The 24,242-nt window shown below is 49.2% G+C and overlaps 1 protein-coding gene across 4 annotated transcripts in view; it reads left to right on the top strand.

Moving 5' to 3' along the window:
• The window catches only part of ECE1 (endothelin converting enzyme 1), a 140,633-nt gene that overhangs the window by 94,186 nt on the left and 22,205 nt on the right, over nucleotides 1-24,242 (top strand). For all 4 annotated transcript variants that reach the window (XM_023732126.1, XM_023732125.1, XM_004377159.2 and 1 more), the window contains 6 exons: nucleotides 9,798-9,919; nucleotides 11,078-11,224; nucleotides 12,790-12,855; nucleotides 13,957-14,148; nucleotides 21,997-22,139; nucleotides 23,451-23,565. In XM_023732126.1, coding sequence (XP_023587894.1) covers nucleotides 9,798-9,919; nucleotides 11,078-11,224; nucleotides 12,790-12,855; nucleotides 13,957-14,148; nucleotides 21,997-22,139; nucleotides 23,451-23,565 — 785 coding nt within the window. The remainder of the gene's footprint in view (nucleotides 1-9,797; nucleotides 9,920-11,077; nucleotides 11,225-12,789; nucleotides 12,856-13,956; nucleotides 14,149-21,996; nucleotides 22,140-23,450; nucleotides 23,566-24,242) is intronic.

Below are 24,242 nucleotides of genomic sequence, written 5' to 3' on the forward strand. Positions count from 1 at the left end.
TCTCCTCACCTGTAAGGTGGGAATTCAAGACACTGGAGAGATGTTCTGAGGATTCATCGAGGGGCCAATGAAAAGAGCATATATTGCTTTTTGTGAATATTTTATTTCTTACAGAAACACTGATGTGGGCCCAGTTACCAGGGAAGGGGGTACAGGGCATTCCTGTGACGTGCTGGGTTGTTTCTTGTATTATTTCATTAAATTCTCATGGTAAACCCATAGAGTAGGTTGTATGTGCCCATTTTACAGATGAGACTCACAAAGCTACTTGCCTGAGATCACTAAGCTAGGAAGTGGTGGAGCTGGGATTCAGACCCAGGGCTGTGGGTTCTCAAAACCTGTGCTCTTCACACTACAGGGCAAGTTGGCACAACTGGACTAAACCAAAGCTAAGAAGTTTCCTGGATACAGTCAAACAGTTTGAGGGACAGAGTAGCAGGGGTAGGGGTCTGGGGACCATGCTTTCATGGGACATCTAGGTCAATTGGCATAACAAAGCTTATTAAGAAAATGTTCTGCATCCTACTTTGGTAGTGGTGTCTGGGGTCTTGAAAGCTTGCAAGTGGCCATCTAAGATGCATTAATTGGTCCCAACTACCTGGAGTAAAGGAGAATGAAGAACACCAAAGACACACGGAAAGTAGTAGCCCAACAGACAGAAAGGGCCACATAAACCAGAGACTTCATCAGCCCGAGACCAGAAGAACTAGATGGTGCCTGGCTACCACCAGTGATTGCCCTCACAGAAAACAACAGAGAGTCCCAGATGGAGCAGGAGAAAGGTGGGGTGCAGAACTCAAATCTAGTAAGAAGGCCAGACTTAATGGTCTGACTGAGACTGAGGAACCCTGGAAAGCATGGCCCCTGGATTCTCTATCAGCCCAGAACTAAAACAATTTCCGAGGCCAACTCTTCAGACAGGGATTGGACTGGACTGTGGGACATAAAGTGATACTCATGAGGAGTGTGCCTCTTAGCTCAAGTAGATACAAGAGACTAAATGGACAGCTTCTGTCCGGAGGTGAGATGGGAAGGCAGAGAGGGTTAGGAGCTGGTTGAATGGACATGGGGAATTAGGGGTGGAAAGGAGGAATGTGCTGTCACAGTATGGGGAGAACAATTAGGGTCACATAACAATGTATATATAAATTTTTGCGTGGGAAAGAATTAAAAAATAAAAAAAGCAAAAAGCTAAGGGAAGAATGAATTTCAAGAAGGGGAGAGGGGCCAATAGCATGAAACTTTGGAGAAGCCAATTAAGGATAAGAACTGAAGATGCTCACTAAGTAGAGGACCACTGCTTATCTTGGCGAGAGCTGTTTCAATGGAATGATGAGACTCGAGGTTAGAGTACTGCATGCCTATTTACAATAACGAAAGATGGAAACCACCGATGTCCAGTAATGAAGGGCTATTAAATTACAGTCAGTCAACTTAATTGGCCTATCAAGGCATAATCTAAAATTATAATAAGGAAGTCTATATAGGTCTTGAAGTTTTACCCCTATATTTTTGTCTGAGAGTTGAACGGTTTTAGTTCTTATGTTTAAGTCGTGAATCCATTTTGAGTTCATTTTCATATATGGTGTGAGGTATGGGCCCAACTTCATCCTTTTGCAAGTGGAGATCCTGTTGTCCCAGCACCATTTATTGAAAGATCACTCTTTCCTCACTGAATGGACTAGACACCACTGTGAAAAATCAACTGCCTGATTGTGCATATGGAAATTGTTGAGATGGAGTGTATTTTATGTATATTTTCACCACAATAAAAAAAGGAAAACAAAACAACAACAAAAAAAAAACCTGTGCTCTTTTCACCTGACTCTACTGAGTCAGGTTCACCACGTAGAGGCCACAGTCGGCACTGCTGAGGAGAACGGCCAAGAGGCATAGGTCACCAACCTCCTTTCCCCAGTGGCCACTTGGCTGAGCTGCCCAGGCCCAATGACCACAGTAGCTGGAGTCACCCCAGGAGCTTCCCCAGAAGGCACACCTCAGGGTCCCCTTGCCCCAAGCTCACTGCTGGTAACTAATCTAGAAATGGCCCCTCTCCTGTATACCTGGAAACCCCTAAGGGTCAGGAGACAGGTGAGTGGGCGACAGAAATGCAGGCATGTGGGCCAGCACATTCTTAGGCTTAAGGCCAGACTGGTTTCAGCTTCCCTGAGACAAAGGGGGCGGCCACAGGCCTCAGAAGGGAGCTAGAGCTGACGGGTACAGCCAGGGGTACACAGGCTGCTCTAAGCTAGCCTGGGGGCGGGCTTCTCAAGGTAGAGGAAGGAGAGGGGACACTCGGAATGCCGGTGAGGACTGTGTTGGCTGGCCAGGCAGCCACTTGCTGGATGACCTTGGACGAGCCCTTTTCTGGATGTGAATCTTTGTTCCTTCTAGTCCCCTCAAAGGAAATCTAGGCAGATCTGGAGCAGGTGGACTGAACTAGGCCAGGTGCCACTGTGGTGTATCTTTGCAGCCAGCTGGCTGGGGGTGGGGGGAGATGACCTCAGCTACGCGAGACACAGCCACTTCACACTCACGCTCTGCCACTCACACTCTGCCACTCACCCAAGCAGCCAGCTTGGGCTGTTCTTCTGGGAGACAAGAGTGTGGCCTCCCTTCATTAGGGGAAGGGGCCCTGGAACTATAGCCAGACCATTGCCCTGTAGACTTAACCTGGCCTTAGCCTTTCCAGCCTCTGTGCTTTTAGAGTGCCCACTCTACCCTCATGAGGCATTGGTGGTTCAGTGGTAGAATTCTCACCTTCCATGCAGGAGACCTGCATTCAATTCCTGGACAGTGCACTTCATGCACAGACACCACCCACTTGTCAGTGAAAATTTGTGTGTTGCTGTGTGTTGAACAGGTTTAAACAGAGAGTCCACACTGAGACAGACTAGGAAGAAAGGCCTGGCAATCTACGTCCAAAAATGAGCCAGTGAAAACCCTATGGGTCACAATGGTACAATTCACAGCCAACCATGACGCAGGACTGGGCAGCATTTTGTTCTGTTGTGCATGAGGTCACCATGAGTTGGGGACTGACACAAAGGCAACTAACAACAACTCTGCCCTCTTCCAATCCTTCAAGACTTAGCTCAAAACCCTCTTCCTCTGTTAATGCCTTCCATGGTTACCAAAGGATCTCTCTGGGCTTGAGCTACAATTACATTCTGTGTGCCTATCAAATTTACTTTACTATATTTTACACTATAAGATTAGTTGAGGCTTGTTGTAACAATTCAAGCAACACAGATTCCATAAAGGAAAAGGTAGTGTTCTCCCTTCCTTCTACCCTCAAACCAAACTCCCTGAGAAAAAGACAAAATCATTCTAAAAGCATTAAATCTGTCTATGTCAGTGATGTGGTAATTAATCGTGTCGCCCTGGGGCATCTCTTGGATTTTTGTTTTGATCTGTTTTTCCAGCCTTTTCTGTCCAATTTTATTAGTTTCCTCTCCCAGCTTATTTCAGAAACCCTCTGTGGGCAGGATCTGCATCTTGAACACTTCCTATCCAGACTACGGTCTGCCAGCAGTGGGCTCTCCTTCCTTGTGTGTGGAGTGATTAAATGGATTGATTGAGTGATGTCCAGGGAGGATGGAAGGATGTCCAGGGCTTCTTAGGGAGCAGCTAGGCTGTTACCACTCCACTTGTGACTTCCTGAGCCAACCTGTCAGAAAAAGCTTAGGCTCCAGTCCTGGCCTCTGCCACTAGTTTCAGTGACCTTGTAAACTTTGCCCAACCTCTTCTTTGTAAATTAGGTGTGATAATCATGACGTCCACTTGTTGAAATTGCTATGACAAGATGCACACACACCCAGCCACACCCACACACAGAGGAAGCAGTCCTTTACCCAGAGGCATAAGCATGCCTGGGTCCAGAGTCCAGCCATGCCACTTCTTAGCTCTGTCTTCCTAGGCAAGTGCCTTCACCCTCTGGGCCTTGTTTTTCATCTCTGTGAAATGGGATGATCATATCCCCCTTAGGGGTATCGGTGTGATGAGTAGAGGTACCTTTGTGAAGATCTTAGCACGGAGCCTCGCCTGCAGTAGGCACCAGTAAATGGTAATGATGTTATCATTATTTTGTTCTTCTGGAGGAAAAGGTGCCTCCCTTATCAGCTCCCCCTTTTCCCCTCACAGGATGGGGCTCCAGAGGCCTGTGGCGGTCTGAACTGAGTCAGTGTTTTATCTAAAACAAACACTGGCCCTGCCCTGATGTGGAGTTCAGAGCTCCGTGATGCTCCTGTCCAGCAGGTCCCATTGCAGCAAGGGAGGCTGCAGAATTCCCATTCATCCCTGTCCCTGCAGCTGCCCTCAGTCACGGCTCTGCCTGCTGGGACATTTGTTTCCTCCCTGAGGAGTGATGTGGTAGAGGGCTGTCCCATGAAAACTTCCAGAGGAAGAAGCAGGCCAATTAAATGGTGTGTTGTCTTTCCTCTCTGGGACATTGGTGAAGCTGAGGAAGTTTCTGGAACTTGGTGCCACTGGAAGTAAGTACCTAGGCAGTTGAAAGCCTTGTGGTCTGGCCCTGGGCTACCAAACTATTTCCATGTCACTGGTGCCCTGAAGGTGCTCATCTCCAGAATGTGTGCCCTGTCACAGTCCCAGAAGCCACCTTGTTAGCTGTTGGCTTCCTCCTGGCCTTCTCCCATGGAACCTTCTTCTGGGGAGTAAACACAAATTGTTGCTGGGTGCCATTGAGTCTATTTCTGGCTCACAGCAACTCCTTGTGACCAAGTAGAACTGCCCCATAGGATTTTCTTGACTGTAATCTTTATAGGAGTAGATCGCCAGGTCTTTCTCCCATGTAGGTGGAGCCACTGGATGGGATCCAACAGCCAACCTTTTGGTTAGCAGCCAAGCGCTGAACCATTGCGCCACCAGGTAGGGGTGTCTTAATGAAGCTTTTCCTGACAAAAAACTGCCTGGGACTTACTTTACTTTGAAACCAAGCCTCATCCCTCAGGTCAAAGTGGTAACTTCTCTGTGTGGCTCCCAGAACACTTCTTCATACATTCATCATTCATTTATTCACTCAACAATTATATATTGTGCACTTTCTATGTGCCAGACACTACTGGTTCAACGATTGTGTAAGAAATAAGACAATCTTTCCTCATGGAGTTTATAGTCCAGCAGAGGAGGAAGACAACAAACAAGTAAATGAGTAAATAATATGGTAGAGGAGAATAGGAGGAGTCCCTGGATGGTGCAAACAGTTAATGCTCAGCTGCTAACCAAAACATTGGAGGCACATGGAGGCACCTCAGAAGAAAGGTCTGGTGATCTACTTCTGAAAAATCAGCTGTTGAAAACTCTATGGAGCACAGTTCTACTCTGACACACGTGGGGTTGCCATGAGTCATAATTGACTCCACAGCAACTAATTTTTTAGAGAATGTCTTAGTCATCTAATGCTGCTATAACAGAAATACCACAAGCAGATGGCTTTAACAAAGAGAAATTTATTCTCTCATAGTTTAGAAGGCTTGAAGTCCGAATTCGGGCTGCCAGCTCTAGGAGAAGGCTTTTTCTCTCTGTCAGCTCTGGAGGAAGGTCCTTGTCATCAATCTTCCCCTGGTCTAGGAGCTTCTCAGCACAGGGACCTCGGGTCCAAAGGACACACTATTCTCCTGGCACTACTTTCTTGGTGGTATGAGGTCTCCCTGTCTCTCCGCTCACTTCTGTCTTTTACATCTCAAAAGAGATTGACTTAAGACACAACCTAATCTTGTAGATTGAGTCCTTCCTCATTAACATAACTACCTCTAATCCTGCCTCATTAATATCATAGAGGTTAAGATTCACAACACATAGGAAAATCACATCAGATAGCAAAATGGTGGACATTCACACTATACTTGGAATTATAGCCTAGCCAGGTCGACACATATTTTGGGGGGACACAATTCAATCCATGCCAGAGAGTAAGGGCCTGGGAAAAAAAAAAATCAAGTAGAATATGGGGCTGGAGAGGGAAGAGACTGCTGTAGCTACAGTGGTCAAGAAGGGAAAGGCTTTCTGAGGCCGTGACATTTGAGCAGAAACTTGAATTAAGGGAGAGAACAGACCATATGGCTACGGGGGGAAGTGTGTTCCAGGCTAGAGGAACAGTAAGCGGAGTGGCCCTGGGGCAGGAGTGCTTGGCATGTTCAGGGAGTAGCAAGGAGGCTGCGAGGCAGGAATGGTGGTAACAAGACAGAAATGAGCAAGAGGTGAGGCTGGGAGGTGGCAGTGCCCAGATCATCCAGGGCAGCGTTTCTCAACCTCTTTTCATTATCACCTCCTTCATGTAATTTTACTACCATAGGTATACTGTATATCCATGAACTGTATGTATATCTGTGCTTTATACATAAAAAGGGTAAGATTTTTTTGCCCCCAAGAGCCAATTGTTTCCCCCTTGGGGATGATATCACCCTTGTTGATAATACATGATACAGAGCCTCGTAGGCAATTTTAAGGAGCCCTAATGGTGCACTGGTTAAGTGCTCGGCTAGCAACTGAAAGGCTGGTGGTTTGAACCCACCCAGCAGCTCCATGGGGGTAATACGTGGCGATCTGCTCCCGTAAAGATTACAGCCTAGAAAACCCTGTGGGGTAGTTCTACTCTGTCACATGCTGTTGCTATGAGTTGAAAATCAACTCTATGGCACCTAACAACAAGAAAATTTTAAGGAATTCATAGACTCCAGTGCCTGTCTGAACAGAAAACAGTTTAAGACAACAACTCTATAAACTCCCAGGCCTGGGTTCCACTTGGAAGTCTATAAGACATCTCACATTTCAAATGTCAGACTGAACTGCTCTTCCGCCTTCCCTAACCTGCCCCCACCCCCAGCCTTCCACTCTCATTAATGGCAACCCCTTGCTCAGGCCGAGGAAACTTGGCATCATTCTCAACTCCTCTCTCTGTCTCACGCTCTAACCACTTCTCACCACCTCCTCTGCTGTCATCCTGGCTCAAGCCTCCATTTTAGTCCCCTGGTCTATTGTAGTAGCCTCCCACCTGGCCATCTTGTGTCCACTTGTGTCCTCCTGAGCCTACAATGTAGCAGGTGCCCCATGGTGGAGGAAGAAGGTGGAAGTGGGAGCGTGCTGTGGGCTGTCCCCGTGGGTTCTATGAACACTGGACCAGGGTGGGACGTTGGGAGAGGCTCTTGAACCTCTACCAGGGCTCCCACACAGCCAGCATCAGCAGTGGGAATACAGGTGAGACACACGAGGGGGTTTGTTAACACTAACTCCTGGTGGGAATGGGCATCCTGTCCGTGCCTGACCCTTCTTGCCCCACTGGCCTTGTTTCCTCCCTGTGCAAGTCACTGGCAGGCACCCGGCCTCATCACCCTCTCATCCCCCGGGTGTGGTGTTCTTCCTCACCCAGAGTGGACACCGGGTTCTGTTGTTTCAGCAAACATTGCTGAGGGCCTACTGATGGGATAGAGGGACCATTGAGGCACAGAAGAGGGGTGAGGCAGCACAGCCCCCACTTCCCCTCCACACTGAACTCAGCTTCAGCTGGGAGGTCATACGTGGCTTCCTCTGGGCAGGTTTGCCTGCTTCCGTCTCCGCCACCCAATGTCGATGAGGCTCCTATCATCCCCTCTCAAGGCTTCCCGGACTTTCTCTTCATAGCCCCACCGCAGTGTGTAATTGGATACTCCTGTGATGTCTTCCTGCTGGCTGTCTCCCCCCTGGGCTGGAAGCCCTGTGAGGGCAGGGCCTGTGTGTGTCCTGCCCACTGCGTCCTCCACACCCAGGCCAGCAGCCACCACAGAGTTGTTGTTGTGTGCCAAGAAGTGACAGAGTAGAACTTCCTCATAGGGTTTTCTTGGCTATAATCTTTATGGGAGCAGATCGCCAGTTCTTTCAGATCACCAGGATACAGTTCTGCCCTGTTAGGTTTGAACTGCCAACCTTTCACTTGGCAGCCAAGCACTTAACCATCTTGCCACCAGGGCTCCTTCACCACAAAATAGGAACTTAGTGAACATTTGTTGGCAGACAAGCGGAGCTGACACCCAGGTTGTGGGAGCTCAGAGGAAGGAATTTTGAACCTCAGAGGTGGCCTGTCTGAGGAGGAGAGAGGGAGGCTCTGCTTGAAGGACAAGTTCCCTCTCCCTCTTGGTGATGGAACAGGTGTCAAGAAAAGGGGTATGGCCATGCCTCAGGACTTGCTGTAATTGGCTCAACCAAGCTGTTCCTTCAGAGGCCTTTTTTTGAGTCTCTTATCTCGGTGGCCTTGGGGCACTGGAGGAGGAAATGCCAGGGCCTCTCAAGGCCTAGAGCACAGAGTGGCCTCCCCCAGCGCTAGCCCTAGCATTTCAGGGTCATGGCCAGAGCCAGATGTGGATGAGAGATGCTGCTTCCAGGCCTAATGAGCAATGAGTCTTGTGCTTTCCCGCCCAAGAAAGGCGTTGCCATAGAAACAAAGTCTGTGTGCCCAGTTTACAGGCAAACCAGCTGCCCTGGAATTCTCCATTCTCCCATCCTGGGCAGGGAACTCCCGCTTTCCTTTCTCTGAGGCTCTGCTTCACTGAAAGCAGGGAGAAGCCCCAGCTCCCCCCACTTCCGCCCGCCCTCCTGCCCTCCCTCCAGAGGCCTTTTCTCACTCCTCTGATGGGTCATGGAGTCATGCAGGAGCTTCTAGGACTCGGCCAGCATGGTGCTTGCACGCTGCGGTATCTGCTTAGTGGGATGCTGCTTGCCAGGGCTGGGAAGGGACTGGAGAACAGGCCTACGAGTCACTGAAAGTCTGATAAATGTGTCTAACCCCTCTCAGGAGGACACAGAAAGTAAATGCATAATGAACAAGGCCTTTAAAGCTTCTATCCAACTCCAGTCTTTGTGACAAAGGAAGGTCATCTGGAATTTGAAAACCAAGACAGTTCTCTGTTCCATGCACCAAACAAGAAAAAAAACCAAACCTGTTGCCATTGAGTGGATTCTGACTCATAGCGACCCTACAGGACAGAGTAGAACTGCCCCCATACGTTTTCCAAGAAGTACCTGGTGGATTCGAACTGCAAACCTTTTGATTAGTAGCTGTAACTCTTAACCACTACACCACCAGGGTTTCCATTCCATGCACCAGGCAGGGTGTTTGTGCCACATGTTGGCTGGTGAGGGGAGCAGACAGTCCTACTGGTGGGTGGGCCTGTGCTGCCAACCCAGGAGCTTGCCTACAAACCAGCAGGGAGAAATGTGGTCCACTCTTCTTATTTGCAGTCAGCTAAAATTAGGGAGAGAGCGGTGGTGGTTCAGCCGTAGAACTCATGCCTTCCATGCAGGAGACCCAGGTTTGATCCCTGGCCAATAGACCTCATGCGCAGCCATCACATGTCTTCCAGTGGAGGCTTGTGCATTACTATAATGCCAAACAGGTTTCAGTGGAATTTCCAACTAAGAAGAACTAGGAAGAAAGGCCTGGTGATCTGCTTTTGAAAATCAGCCCATGAAAACTTTATGGATCACAACGATCTGATCCACAGCCGATCGTGAGATTGGCACAGGACCAGGCAGTGTTTTGTTTCATAGTACATGGGGTCGCCATGAGTTGGGGGCCAAATTGAGGACAGCTAGCAACAAAACAACAATACAATTGGGAAGCGCCTCCAGTTTGCCAACTCTGCCCAGGGGCATTCAGTTACACACAGTGACCAAGTTCCTGACAGGCAAGGGCCATAACTGTTTTACAGCTGAGAACACTGAGGTTCTGAGAAGAAGGACTCACCCAAGTCCACCCTGCAGGCAAATGAGGGAGGCTGGCAAACTGCTGTCTCTTGTCGTTCCAGAGAACTCCACAGCTAGCGTGAGTGAGGCAGAGAGGAAGGCCCAGGTATACTACCATGCATGTATGAATGAAACCAGGATCGAGGAGCTCAAGGCCAAGCCCCTGATGGAACTGATTGAGAAGGTGAGTCCCCAGCTTCCTCCTGCCCAGCCACCTGCCTGCCCCTCTGGCTTCTGCCCCAGCTGTCAGGTTCCACTGGGGCCCAGCCAACTCACACCCAGCTGGACTTCAGCTGGGGGGCCTGTCTGCTGACGTGTTGAGGTTGTGTGTGTGTGTCTCTGTCTGTGTTTATGCATCTCTGGGTGAGAATGTCCGTATGTGTATTTGGGTGGAGATGTGTGTCAGCATCTGTTGTGGACATCTGTCATATGTATGTGTATGTGTGTCTGTGCATCTGTGTGGGGGACGGGCCATATTTACAGGGAAAATGTTCCTCTATGTTGCTGCTTCCCTTTCCTCTAGGGTGTGTTTATGTGTATAGATGGGTGTGTGTGGGTGTTCTAGAAAGACAGTCAGAGAGTCTTGGACCAGGCATAGATCCCTCCCTGGAGGAATGCCCCATTGACCTTGTGGGCCTCTCCTTCCTCCTGAGCAGGGGAAGGAGTCTTTCTTCCTGGGCACCTCCCAGCTGGCTGTAAGCAGACTCTGAGGGGGCGCTGCAGAAGCCTGGCCAGGCCGCCTGGCACAGACAGAAGGGGTCTGGCTGCCCAGCACTCTCTCGGGGGCCTGCTTCCTAGCTCGGCTCAAAGCAAGTATTGCACAGGGGTTGGTAGCTGCAGGCCCTGGGGCTGTACCCATCCCTCTTGTCTGGCACAGGTTTCCATGTGCCAGCGTGCCAGTGAGGGACTGATGGCGTGAGGGAGGGCAAAGCACACTATAGGTGCTCAACCTTTTTTAAAGTATGGAGTCTTTTTCTTTGATAGGCAAAATTGCATTTATGTTTTAATAGGTATTACGATCATGTGGATCAATATTCAAAGAGTGAACAGTTCACGGGGGAAGTCTCCTTCCCATCCCTGTCCCCAGCTCCCCCACCCATGGGGAGCAGCCACCACATAGATTCATGGTTTGCTTGGCTTGGATAAGTCTTTGCTCCCCACCAAGGGTTCCCTGGCTCTCTGGTTAGAAACCCCTAATGAAGACCATCCCTTTTGTTAGTCTTGAGGCTCCTGAAACCCAGAGAGGTCAGATGACAAATCAGCTGCAAAGCCAGAATTCGCACTTGGGTCTCTGAGGCCTCCCTCACCTCGTCGCCTCCCCATTCCCTCCCCATCCCCACAGCTCGGGGGCTGGAACATCACAGGTCCCTGGGACAAGGACAACTTCCAAGACACTCTGCAGGTGGTCACAGCCCACTACCGAACCTCTCCCTTCTTCTCTGTCTACGTCAGCGCTGACTCCAAGAACTCCAACAGCAACGTGATCCAGGTGAGCTGGCCTGGGAAGGGAGAGCATGACCCCATGACCCATTTGGAGTTCAGCAAGCACTGGGGTTGGGGGAGCCTTGCCCTGGGTGGCAGGCTCCTGGGTTTCTGAGCCTGGGCTGTTTCTGGAAGCTCCCAACTATGAGATTTTTATAACCAAGAAGTTATGAAAGGAAGCCACAAGTGTCGTCAGGGTTCTAATGGGTCACCATGGGTCCCAGGAGTGATGTCAGCTCCTGGACATGGTTAGAGGCACCTCTTGATCCCTTCACCTGAGCCTCTGGCCTTTGTGGCTTTGCTCGGCATGGTTGTGAGTCCATCTCTTCCTGCCGAGCCTGCCCAAGACTGAGGACCAGTGCTCCCAGGGGAGCTCAGCACTGGTCTGCCCCACCCCCAGATGCAGAAGTGAGAAACCTAGGCTAGGAGTCACGAAGGCTGAGCTCCCAGCCCGTCTCTGCCACTCACTCACTGTCTTAGTCATCTAGTGCTGCTCTAACAGAAATACCACAAGTGGATGACTTTAACAAAGAGAAGTTTATTCTCTCACGGTCTAGTAGGCTACAAGTCCAAATTCAGGGTGCTGACTCCAGGAGAAGGCTTCCTCTCTCTGTTGGCTCTTGAGGAAGGTCCAACCATCAGTCTTCCCTTGGTCTGGTAGCTTTTCTGCACAGGAACCTCAGGTCCACAGGACACACTCTGCTCCCAGTACTTGCTTTCTTGGTGGTGTGAGGTTCCCATGTGTCTCTGCTCACTTCTCTCTTTTATATCTCAAAACAGATTGGCTTAAGACACTATCCAATCTTGTAACTGTCATCAGTATAACCTCTTCTAGTGATAGAGTTTACAACACATAAGGAAGTCACATCAGATTACACAATCATACAATACGGGGAATCATGACCTAGCCAAGTTGACAAATATTTTGGGGGGACACAGTTCAATCCATGACACTTACCATGTGGCCTTGGCAAATGCCTCAACCTCTCTGAGCTGCACTTTGCACGTTAATCAAAAGAGCTCTAATAACACCTTCCCCGGGGGCCCCTAGGGCTCAAGTAGTAGCTACTGGGAATTGCCTCCCTTCCCATCTGGTACAAGCCTTTTACCAGCAGTATCTCCTTGGCTCCTCATTCCAGCTCTGCAGGTTAGGTGTTATTCCCCTCTTCTCCAGATGAGGAACCTGAGGATCAGAAAGGCTAGGTAACTTGACCAAGATTACAGAGCTTGAGTGGCTCTTAACCACTGCACCGTCTTGGGAGGTGTTTGGGGAGATTGAGGTTCTGTGACAAGGCTAGGAGGCATTTAACGAGGAGGGTGGCTCTGTCCAGCCATTCAGAACAGCCCAGAATACCTGCAGCTGACCACGTGTATGGGCAGGAATGCAGCCCCAAGTCTGTCTGTCCCATCCCCGAGTGACCCACCCCAGGGGTGACCCCAGCTACCAGCTCGTGCTCCTGCTGACAGATCCTCTGACGCCACGTGCCTGCCGGTCCCCGGGGTGGGTGGAGGCTGTGCAGAGTGTGTGCGCGTGCTCCAGATATTCCGTCTCACGCCAGCCTTTCTCTCCAGGTGGACCAATCAGGCCTGGGCTTACCCTCAAGAGACTATTACCTGAACAAAACCGAAAACGAGAAGGTGGGTATGCCTCTTCAGAGAGCGAGCTCCCAAGCCCAGCCCGCCACCCACAAGGTTTCACCCCCCTCAGTGCCTACTCCCACCATACCTTCCGCGGTCTCTAAAGGAGGAGCACAGAAGTGTCACTTGATGAGCGACAGTACCTGGGAGGGTAGGGATCCTCCCAGGCTGGTTGCGTCACGTTCAGGCAGCATGGGCACAAACGGCAGGGGACAGATACCATTTTTCCCCAGTCTAAAGAGAGGCAGCGAAACAGCCACCACCCTGTGTGGGTACTAAACGTTTTATGTACGTCACCTCTAACCCTCCCAGTAACCCTGCAGATGCTTAACTTCTCTGAGCTTCATTCACCTCATCTGTCAAATGAGTATGATTTTGACCTTGCCTTTTACAGGGGAGGGAATAAGGCTCAGAGACACTGAGTGACCTCCCCCAGGTCACACAGCAAGGAAGTGGTGGGGCTGGGATTCACATCCCCATCCACTCCCTCCAAAGCCCACGCCCTTCCCTCCCCTTGGCCTGCATCTCATGATATCCCCAGGGACCTTGCCTGTGGTTGATCATCCATCCATTCATTTTTTCCACCCACTTGTGTTGAGCAAGCACTTACTAAGTGCCTGACATAGTGGTGAACAAGGCTCACATGGTCCCTGCCCCACAGTGTGGGAAGTCTAGTAGGGGAGACAGATATTAGCTAGCTAACTACCCAATTAAATGTGTGATTGCAGATTGTGCTAAGTGAAGGGTGAGCTGAGAAAGTTTAACACAAGGCCTAATTCAGATTCGGGGCACAGTGGCAGAAGACAGTTCAGAAAAGGCTTGTTGTGTTCCAAGAACTGAGAGATGGCTGGCCCCGTTGCTGGCTTTCCTGGGATGTGTGACAGGGAGAGCATGTGGGATGGGACCACAGAGATCAACCTGCATGGGACCTGTGGGCCTCGAGAAGGAAGGCGTTTGGGCTTTATCCTGAGAGCTAGGGAGTCAGTGAAGAGGTGAAGTGCCAAAAGCATTTTTTTCCAAGCAGGTTTCCTGGGCTCCCTCCCTGCACTGGGCAGCAGTAGGTGGCAGCTACTGACCGTTTGAGGGTTCTGGGTCCCACAGGTGCTGACTGGATACCTGAACTACATGGTCCAGCTGGGGAAGCTGCTGGGCGGGGGGGACGAGGACAGGATCCGACCTCAGATGCAACAGATCCTGGACTTTGAGACAGCGCTGGCCAATATCACCATCCCCCAGGAGAAGCGCCGGGATGAGGAGCTCATCTACCACAAAGTGACGGCTGCCGAGCTGCAGGTACCTTGAGCACAGCTGCCAGAGAGGCTAGGACAGCCATGGGGCTTCAGGATATAGGGCCCAGTTGTTCATCAAATCAGGTCCCTGAGTGGTGCAAACGGTTTGTTCTTGGCTACTAACCAAAAGGTTGGCGGTTCAGATCTACCCAGTGGTGCCACAGAAGAAAGCCCTGGTAATCCACTTCTGAAAGATTACAGCTTTTGAAAATCCTATAGAGTGCAGTTCTACTCTGGCACGCTTGGGGTCGTCATGAGTCGGAATCGACTTGATGGCAGTGGGTTTTAGTTCATCAAATCCTCAAAACAACCCTAGGAAGTAGGTATGGTTGTTATCCCTGATTCACAAATGGAAAAACTGAGACTCAGGGAGATAAAGTTAAGGGCACACAGCTAGTAAGTGACCCTGGAGCTAGTCTCTTCCCCTAGGCCAGGCTGCTTTTCTGTCACATGGCATTTACCCGGGCAGACTCTGTGATCATAATAATAATAGTCCACGTTGACTGGGCATTTCCAATCTCTCAAACACCATGCTCATCGAGCCTGGCATACAGTAAGCGCTTAATAAATGTGAGGTGTGGATTCTGTCATCATCTCCCTTTTCCCGGCCAGGAGGTTAAGTGAGGCGCTCAAGGCCTCAAGGCTCCTAAGTGACAGAGGAGTTGGGAATTGAACTCAGACTTGGCTCACTGAAGCGCTGCTCTTAACCACCTCCGTGGAAACGTCCTGAAGGTGTGACGGGGAGTCAGAACTGCGAGGCTTTCTGTATGTCAGGCTGTCTCTGGGCTCGCTGAGCATCTGCCAAAGGCTGCCCCCTGGGGGTCCTGGGGGCTTGAGGTCCGTGAGGTGATTGCCTTCCAGTTCCTTCTTTCCAGTTCATCAGATGTTGGTATCCAGTCTTGTCCTAGGCTGGCCCCAGGATCACAGAGGAATCAGTAGACGTGCCTCTCCCCTCTGGCTTCGGGGTCTTCCCGCCATCACCCAAGATGCAAGCTAAGCCTTGCTCCTTCCCCTGGGGCGTTTGTCTAGGCTACTTTTATACTGGGCCTCCAACTTCTCTCTTCTTCTCTACTTTCCAACCAGCCAAATTCTGCCTATGTGTTAGAGTTTGGCTCATGTGCTACCTCTTTCAGGAAGAACTAGACCTCTAGTCTTTTTTCTTCCTCCATTCCTCCAGCAGGCAAGTGTGTGCGGGGCCCCTTTGGAAGATACAAGTGAACGACTCCGTCTCTGTGTTTCCAGGCTGGTTGGGGACAGCAACTAGGAAGCAGTTAGCAATCTCATTGCTAAGTGTTGAGAAAAAGAAGCAGGGCATGGGGAGCTGGGGGTCAGGAGAAGTCAGGGGAGGAGAGTCTAATGGTGGGTGGGCATCCCAGGCAGAGGAAGAGCCCATGCAAAGGACTGAGGATGAGGGCGAGAGAGCCTGGTGTCCTGCTGGGTGCCAGATGCCCTTTCGGTCCCCAGAGAAGTTGACATCAGGGTGAGTGGTGCTGAGTGAGTTGTTACAGAGATCAGCAGCCTGCATTGGCACCATCTGGCACTGTTTTTCTGCTCTGAGGCCAGAAGGTCGAGGGAGATACTGTTTGTGCAGCAGTAATTTGGTTCACTTCAGCTACCCAGTTCTCAGCTGGAGAGGGGCCCCAGTAGTCCCTCAAACCCCACGCCCCCATTGGCCATGATGCTGTCTGTCTATCTCAAGAGTGGCAGACAAGACACAGGAGCCCTGAGCACAGCGATCCCAGCGAACCTACCAGATTCTATCCCTGGGCATCTTGTCAGCATTTCTTTGGTTGTGCTCTTCAAAGCAAGAATGGAAAGGCCTTCCCTGCCTCCCAGCTCCACAACTCCCAGGGTGGGGAGGACTTTGGCAGAGGGCGCAGCCGGGAGTGGTGTGAGCACTGGGCTTGGAGTCAGAAGACAGCTCTGCCACTAGCTGTATGACCTTGGGCAAGTCACATTACCCACCTCTCTGAGCCTTGGTTTCCTTCCCTGTAAAATGGGCCTTTGCTCATTCAATCAGTTAATAAACACCTACTGTGTGCCAGGACACAGAGATAAATGAGATGTGGTCCCTGCCTCAAGAGGGATAGTGGTTCTTAACTTTTGTTAAGTCACAGAGTCCTTTGAGAACATGTTAAAGTCTATGGAATGTCTCTCATAAGAAATAGGCTTATGTACTTCGGACATGTTATCAGGAGGGACCAGTCTCTGGAGAAGGCCATCATGCTTGATAACATAGAAGGTCAGCACAAAAGAGGAAAACCCTCAACGAGATGGACTGACACAGTGGCTGCAACAATGGGTTCAAACATAGCAATGATTGTGAGGATGGTGTAGGAACAGGCAGTGTTTCGTTCTGTTGTACGTAGGGTCACTATGAGTCAGAACAGTCTCCAGGGCACCTAACAACAACAGCAACAAACATATAAAACAATATGCCTAATATTTAAAGAAGTCTATGGACCCCTGGAGGAGCCCTGGCGGTACAGTGGTTAATCACTCAACTGCTTACCAAAAGGTTGGCCATTCAAACCCACTAGCCACTCCACAGAAAGTTATGGGGGCTTATTTCCGTAAATATTTACAGCCTTGGAAACTCTATGAGGCAGTTCTACTCTGCCCTATAGGGTTGCTATGAGTCAGAATCAACTGGACACCAATGGATATGGATCCCTGGAAGCCTGGTGTCCTGGATAAGATGCTCTTTGCCTGGCCTGCCCATGGGATGGCAAGGGGATGAAATGAGGCAAAGGAGATTTCATCTTGTAAACTGACATACAACATATGAGCATAACATATTAATGTAGTCATTGGGACTATTCCTTTGTTATTGGTGATGCCAGCCCAGCTCTCCAGCACTAAACCAATTTGATTCATTCCACCGTGGAACAAAGAGTGCCTTGCTGATCTCTGCTATCTGGAAATTTAGTTTTCTTTCTGAAAGGTGCTCTTCACAATGAGGTTCTAGGATAGCCCTGCCAGACTGCAGAGTAGTTCCAGGCTAGCCCCCAGCAAGGACTGAATTCAGAGCCATAAACCAGACATCCTTCCGTTGCTTCTCTGGGGGCCTGAGAACTTTCCATTCCTTTCTAAAACCTTCCACACTAAAGGCTGTTTGGGAATGACCTCCATCCTCTGATCTCATTTCTCTAGCTGAGACGAAACCCAAAACATTCTTCTTGTCTCTCCCCCTTCAAGCCTGAGCTTTTCCAGCCTACTTCAGTTGTCATTCTGCGAGCAGCAGGACCCGGGGCTGTGGAGGTGGAAAATAGAGCTCCTCCGTGTGCCTCTGAGGGTTTGAGTCACAGTGGAACATTCGAGTCAGTTAAAACAACAGTCGCTCCAGTATCCACAGAGGACTTAGGCACGAGTGGTTAGGAGTTCACCAAAACAGTAAAACAGTAAGGATTGAAAATGTGAAAAATCCTAGTGTTCAACACACATCTCCTTATCTCAGAGTGCTGGGAATTTACCAGCACAGAACACCTGCTCTCCCTAAAGGCAAATGCTAATATTAAGTATATAGGGATTTCTCAGCATCTACTATCTGAACTTTGATCAAAGAGTGCCAGTCGCCTGCAGTGTATGAAGCTCTTGTGAAGGGTGTAAACAATGACATTCTGTAAACATATCGATTTTCCCAGGGGCCTTGCCAGCGGGTGGCTTGAACTGCTGAACCCTATTTGAAGGTCTCACGTGTGTACACGTCTGAGTTTTAGAGCCACAGAATTGTTAAGGCGTCCCCTAGATATGGCCTGCCTGAGGGGTCTCCTTCCAGGAAGGGACAGTGTAAAGGACAAGCTAGGGAGAAAGGAAACTCAAGTTTATTGCACAGCCATCCCCACGTGAGGCACAGAGAACAGCCACCTCTGGGAGGGAGGAATCCTGTCCCCACTTTTGAGAAAGGGTGGAAAATGGCTCGAGGTCCCAGAGCTGGTTCAGTGTGGAAACTCTTCTCCAGGTCCCCTTTCCAAGTCCAGGTCGCTTCCTAGCTGGCTCGCTGCCATGCAGGCAGGCTGTGCTGGAGCCCACCAGCTTGGAGCCAGCTGTGCACATTTCTTCCCAACTCTACCTCAGCAACATCCCATGGCCAGTTTGCAGTGCGTCCTGTATTTACCCGTGAACACTGCAAATCCTGTATTCCCCCTGGAGAGCCAGTTGCTAAGCATTTACCAGCACACCACACCACTGCCCTCCGTGCTGCCCTCCTCAGTCTTACCCTGTCCTTGGAAGTTCTTGTCTCCTTACAGCTAAGCTGCCCAAAAGCCCAGAGAGACGAGTGAGCCTGGGTTTTAGACCTGCACAGTCACTGGTTAACTGTGTGGCCTCCAGAAAGTCCTCTGAGCTCATCTCACGGCAGTGGCTGTTAAGTAGGGGGTTTATGGCTGCCTGTCTCACTAACGGTGATTACCAGCAGGTTATTGATTGGTCTGCTTCTACTGATTGATCTTGCCAGATGAAGGCCATTTGTAATGCATCTGTCACTTTCTTAATCTGTCTTGCATTTTTCCCTTTTTTCAAGGGAACAAGAGCAGAATTTGGGATTGGATGGGACCAAGGCCACTCTCGGGAGACCTTGCACAATAATTGCAAGAGCTAACATTGATTGAGTGCTTGCTAAATGACACATAGCGTTCCAAGTGATTGGCATGTACAGGCATTTTTGCTGTAACACAGTATATGGAGCCCCAAAAAACCTTGCACAAGAAAAATAACAGGGCATATGGCAGAGATATAGGTCCCTGGATGACACAAATGGTTGAATGCTTGACTACTAGCCAAAAGGTTGGCGATTCAAACCCACCCAGAGGTGCCTTGGAAGACAGGCCTGGTGATCTGCTTCTGAAAGGTCATAGCCTTGAAAACTCTATGCAGCAGTTCTACTCTGCAAATGTGGGTCACCATGAGTCGGAATCAACTCACCAGCAGCTAACAACAACATCAACCATAGGGAAAACAGGGCTAGAGCAGACCATTCAAAAGCTATGCAATTTTATAATCACAATACCAGGGCTTTGAACTGGTTTGTTTGGTAAGAACCCCTGCTGAGAATTTGCCTTTCCAGCCTAGATATACTGAATCAGAATCTACATTTTAACAAGATCCCCAGGTGATTCTTAAGTATAATAGATTTTGAGAACCGCTGCTCTACTAGTAGGAGCCCTGGTGGTGCAGTGGGTAAAGCGTTCCACTGCTAACTGAAAGGTCGGTATTTCAAAACCACCAGCAGCTCCGTAGGAGAAAGATGTGGCAGTCCAGACTGCTTCTGTAAAGATTTACAGCCTTGGAAACCCTACAGGGTCGGTATGAGTTGGAATCAACTCCATGGCAGTGAGTTTGGTTTGGGCTGTACTAGTGGATCTCAGAACTGGTCCCTAACCAGCAGCATTAGCATTGCCTGGGAACTTGTTAGAAATGCAAATTCTCAGCAGGGGTTCGATCCAGTTCAAAGCCCGGCACAAAACCAACAAAACAATTGGAACCTTGGGGGATAGCTCCAAGTAGCTAGAGGCTGCCTAGGGAAATGGAAATGCTGGCTTGTGGACGCTGAGACCCTGCAGATAGAGCAGTGGGGCTGCCATGGAGGTGGGCTGAGGGGGAAGTGCAACCTGCTGGAAGCTGAGAGTTACGCAAAGCTGGGTGTGTGTCTCTGTGGGGAGGGTGCCCCAGGTGCAGGTACTCAGTGTTAGTTTTCTTAAAATAGAGCTGACAGAGTGCCTGTGTGTGCATTAGCCGAACTGAGGACTTTTCCCTTCAAAGGTTATCATTCTACTCCTACTATTCCAGATCCCCTTACCTGGGAAAAATCACCTATGGATCAATACAGTTTATACATTATACTGCTCTCCTTGAATTTTCCAATTGTGTATGAGCTAGTTGATGTTACAGAATAATGTTGAGTAGACAGCATTAACTGGTTTAATACTGGCTTCTATGATGATGAATGAATAATTTCTTTTATAAGGATCAGCACAAAGCTGGCTCCTATAAGCCAGAGTTTAAAGATGTCCCAAATGTCCAGCTTTTTCAAACTGCTGTCCCACTCCATCATCTCTAACATCAACTACTCCTCTTCCCTTAGTACTCTCCCGCCTGTCTCTGGGTTCTGTAATTCGCTGCAATGTCTCATAGAGTTCACGAACAGTACGTATCTCAAGGAAATGGCTCACGCAGTTGTGGAGGCTGGCAAGTCCCAAATCCATGGGTCAGGAGTTAGGCTGGAGGCTTCTTCCAACCCACATGGCTACAGGGGCTGACCAACCCAAATCAGCAGGCCAGATGACAGGTTGCTGGCTCGCAAGGCTGCAGAAGCTGGCAAATCAAATCAGATGATAGGCTGCTGGCCCCCAGGGCTGCAGAAGCTGGCAAATCCCAGAATCATCAGGTCAGACGGCACGCCACTGGCTCATATCCCAAGAATCAGAAGTCAGACAATGATGCGCTGGATGCAGGATCCAGATGCTGAGAAAATATTGAAGTCATAGAGGATTTCATTTTACTTGAATCCACAATCCACGCCCATGGAAGCAGCAGTCAGGAAATCAAACAACTTATTGTACTGGGCAAATCTGCTGCAAAATAGTTATTTAAAGTGTTAAAAAGCAAAGATGTCACTTTAACGACTAAGGTACACCTGACCCAAGCCATGGTATCTTCAGTCACCTCGCGTGCAAAAGCTGGACAATGAATAAGGAAGACCGAAGAAGAATCGATGCCTTTGAATTATAGTGTTGGTGAAGAATATTGAATATACCATGGACTGCCAGAAGAACCAACAAATATGTCTTAGAAGAAGTACAGCCAGAATGCTCCTTAGAAGCAAGGCTGGCAAGACTTCATTTCACATGCTTTGGACATGTTAGCAGGAGGGTCCATCCCTGGAGAAGGACATCATGCTTTGTAAAGTAGAGGGTCAGTGAAAAAGACAAAGACCCTCAACGAGATGGATTGACACAGTGGCTACAGCAGTGGGCTCAAACATAGCAACAATTGTGAGGGTGGTGCAGGACCAGGCAGTGTTTCGTTCTGTTGTACGTAGGGTCGCTATGAGTCGGAACCAACTGGACGGCACCTAACAACAACAACATGACGATGACCTCCATTTTACAGATGAGGTACCGAGGCCACACTGGTTAACTGTTCATTAACTGCTGAGGTTCATTATCTTGCTCAGGGTTACACAGCTAGTAAGTGAGAGAGCTGGAATGTGAGCCCAGGCAGTTTGGCTCCAGATTCTCCACACTTGACCGTTACAGACAGGGGTTCGAACTGGAACAAACATTTCCACCCCGGATATACTGAATCAGAATCTACATTTTAACAAGATTATCAGGTAATTCTTATGCGTAATAATTTCAAGAACCACTGATCTAGTAAAGAGACCTGGTGGCGCAGTGGTTAAAGCACTAGGCTGCTAACCAATAGGTTGTGGTTCAAACCCACTAGCCACTCCATGGAAGAAAGATGTGGCAGTCTGCTTCCGTAAAGATTTACCACCTTGGAAAGCCTATGTGGGCAGTTCTGCTCTGCCCTATAGGGTCACTATGAGTCAAAATCGACTCAACAGCAGTGGGTTTGGTTTTTTGGATCCCATCCTAGTTCCATTCCAAGTTAAATTTTGGTTTTTGGTTCCTGTAGAAGTATGTCTACAGCATCTCCAACAAAAGTCAGCCAACCTCTGTTTGACTATCTATCTTGACAAAGAGTCCAGTCCACTGTCAGATAGCTCCAAGCCTTTTCCTTTGTGAAAGGATGGAAGGTAGCGATAATGCCTTTCTTCTGAATGTCCTGGAGACCTGGACTATGAGGAGAAAGAGCCCAGCCAGATTCACACTGTTCTCTTTTCTTCCAGACCTTGGCACCCGCCATCAATTGGCTGCCCTTTCTCAACACCATCTTCTACCCCGTGGAGATCAATGAATCCGAGCCTATTGTGGTCTATGACAAAGAGTACCTTGAGCAGGTCTCCACCCTCATCAACAACACAGACAAGTGGTAAGGGGGCCCTCAGCTGCCTGGGACAGGCCTGTAGCAGGCAGCTGCTGCCGGCTTCTCTCTCAGGCAGGATGGGTTGGGGTCGGGGTGGTGAAAGACTGACTCAGGAAATGGGCCCTTGGGTTGGCTTTTATGAGAGGCAGCAGGGCCTTGTGGTTATAAGCACAGGTTCAAATCCCAGCTCCTCTACCTATCAGCTTTGTAGCCTTGGGCAAGTTTCTTACCCTTTCTCAGGTTTATTTTCCTCGTCTAGAAGATGAGGATATAAATAGCACCCACCATGCGGAATGGTGGCGAGGATCAAGTGAAATAATCCACGTGAAGTGTCTTAACATAGTTCCCGATACACGATGGAACTCAATAAATGTTAGCTATTATTTTTAATTAGTAATACTTACACTATTTCTAAATGTAAGGGCTTGTACACGTTCTGAAAACTACATACAGAAAAAAATTAAAATTACCCAAACCTTACTGTTGATCTTTGGGGCTGTGTGTGTTTCTGTGTGTGCATACAAGAGACAGAATATGTGTGAGAAAGGGAAAGGTTTGTTTATCTGTGGCTTTATTTTTTTCCAGCTTTGTAATTCAGTGTATAATCTGCTTTTCCCTTGACCTTTATCATAAGCATTTTCCCCATGTCATCCCAAACGTCATTTTTCATGGCTACATGGTATTTCATCAAGTATAAACAGGATTATTTACTCACCCCCTCTCCTATTGTCAGACATTTAGGTTGACTCTGATTTGAAGCTAGATGTTCACTGTAGTGGATATCTTTGTGCTAGGGTGACTTCTTTGTAAAGGTAACAACAGCCACAGAGAGGTTGCTGAGCTCTGGGGGTAGGGACGGGGAGAGATCTCATTCATGGAAACCTTGGCCTGACCAACTGGAGCTTCCTATCCTGCCCCTACTACTCATAAGGCCCCCTTTTCCCCTCTCTCCTCTGGCTGGGACATCTGCACGCTGTAGAGATGGCAGTCTCCTTCCAGCTCTAGCCCCGTAGCCCCCGCCATCGGGGTGAGTCTTCATACTGCTTCACAGCTTCAGAAAAAAAAGCAGCTAAGCAACAAGCATTTATTGAGCACCTGCAGCATGCAGGCAACTGCACTGAACACTGAGGAGTTTGCCACGGTAGAAGAACCAGGCTCTGCCCTTACAGAGCAGCAACCAGCTAAACTGCAGTGGGGAGGGGGCTGAGCCTGGGACCAGAAGGTCAGGCTTGGGCGCCCCCTAGGGGTCAGCGCTGTAGGTGCTGTGACATTTCCAGCTGTGTGTTTCTGAGTCGTTCTGGTCTCCTCTTGCCCCAGCCTACTGAACAACTACATGATCTGGAACCTGGTGAGGAAAACAAGTTCCTTCCTTGACCAGCGCTTTCAGGACGCTGATGAGAAGTTCATGGAAGTCATGTACGGGACCAAGAAGGTGAGCCTGTTACTGTGCGTCCCATACACGTGCTGAGCACCTACTGTGTGCCAGGCCCTGGGCTGGGGGCTGGCCCTACGAACAGTGTCCTCCTAAGACATTGGAATTTACGAGGGAGACAGACCTATGATAGGAAGACAGTGAGAGGACCACGGATAAGCCAGCCCCAGGGCACAGAGGCTTCTGGGAGAAAGTGATTATGCTGAGTCTCAAGGGGTAAAGAGGAAGTATTAGCAACATAGTTCCTTTACAGTAAAACACAAGTCTGTTCTCTTCATTCTAACTCTCTCTAGATGGTGATGGTGATAAATACTTGTTGTCTTAGTTATTTACAGCTGCTGTAACAGAAATACCACAAGTGGGTGGCTTAAAGAACAGAAATTTATTTTCTCACAGTTTAGTAGGATAGGAGTCTGAATTCAGGGCACTGGCTCTAGGGAAAGGCTCTATCTGCTCTGGGGGAAAATGCTTGTCTCTTTCAGCTTTTCTTCCTTGGTTTGTTGGTGATCTCCACGTGGCATCAGTCTTTCCCCATTTGTGCTTGCCTGCTTATGTGCCTAATCTGCTCCTTTTATAGCTCAAAAGTGATTGGCTTAAGACACACCCTACACTGATATGATCTCATTAATAGAACAAGGAAAACCCTATGCCCAAATGAGATTATATCCACAGATATA

This window comes from Trichechus manatus, unplaced genomic scaffold (genome assembly GCF_000243295.1).
Source record: "Trichechus manatus latirostris isolate Lorelei unplaced genomic scaffold, TriManLat1.0 scaffold00048, whole genome shotgun sequence".
Classification (NCBI taxonomy): domain Eukaryota; kingdom Metazoa; phylum Chordata; class Mammalia; order Sirenia; family Trichechidae; genus Trichechus; species Trichechus manatus.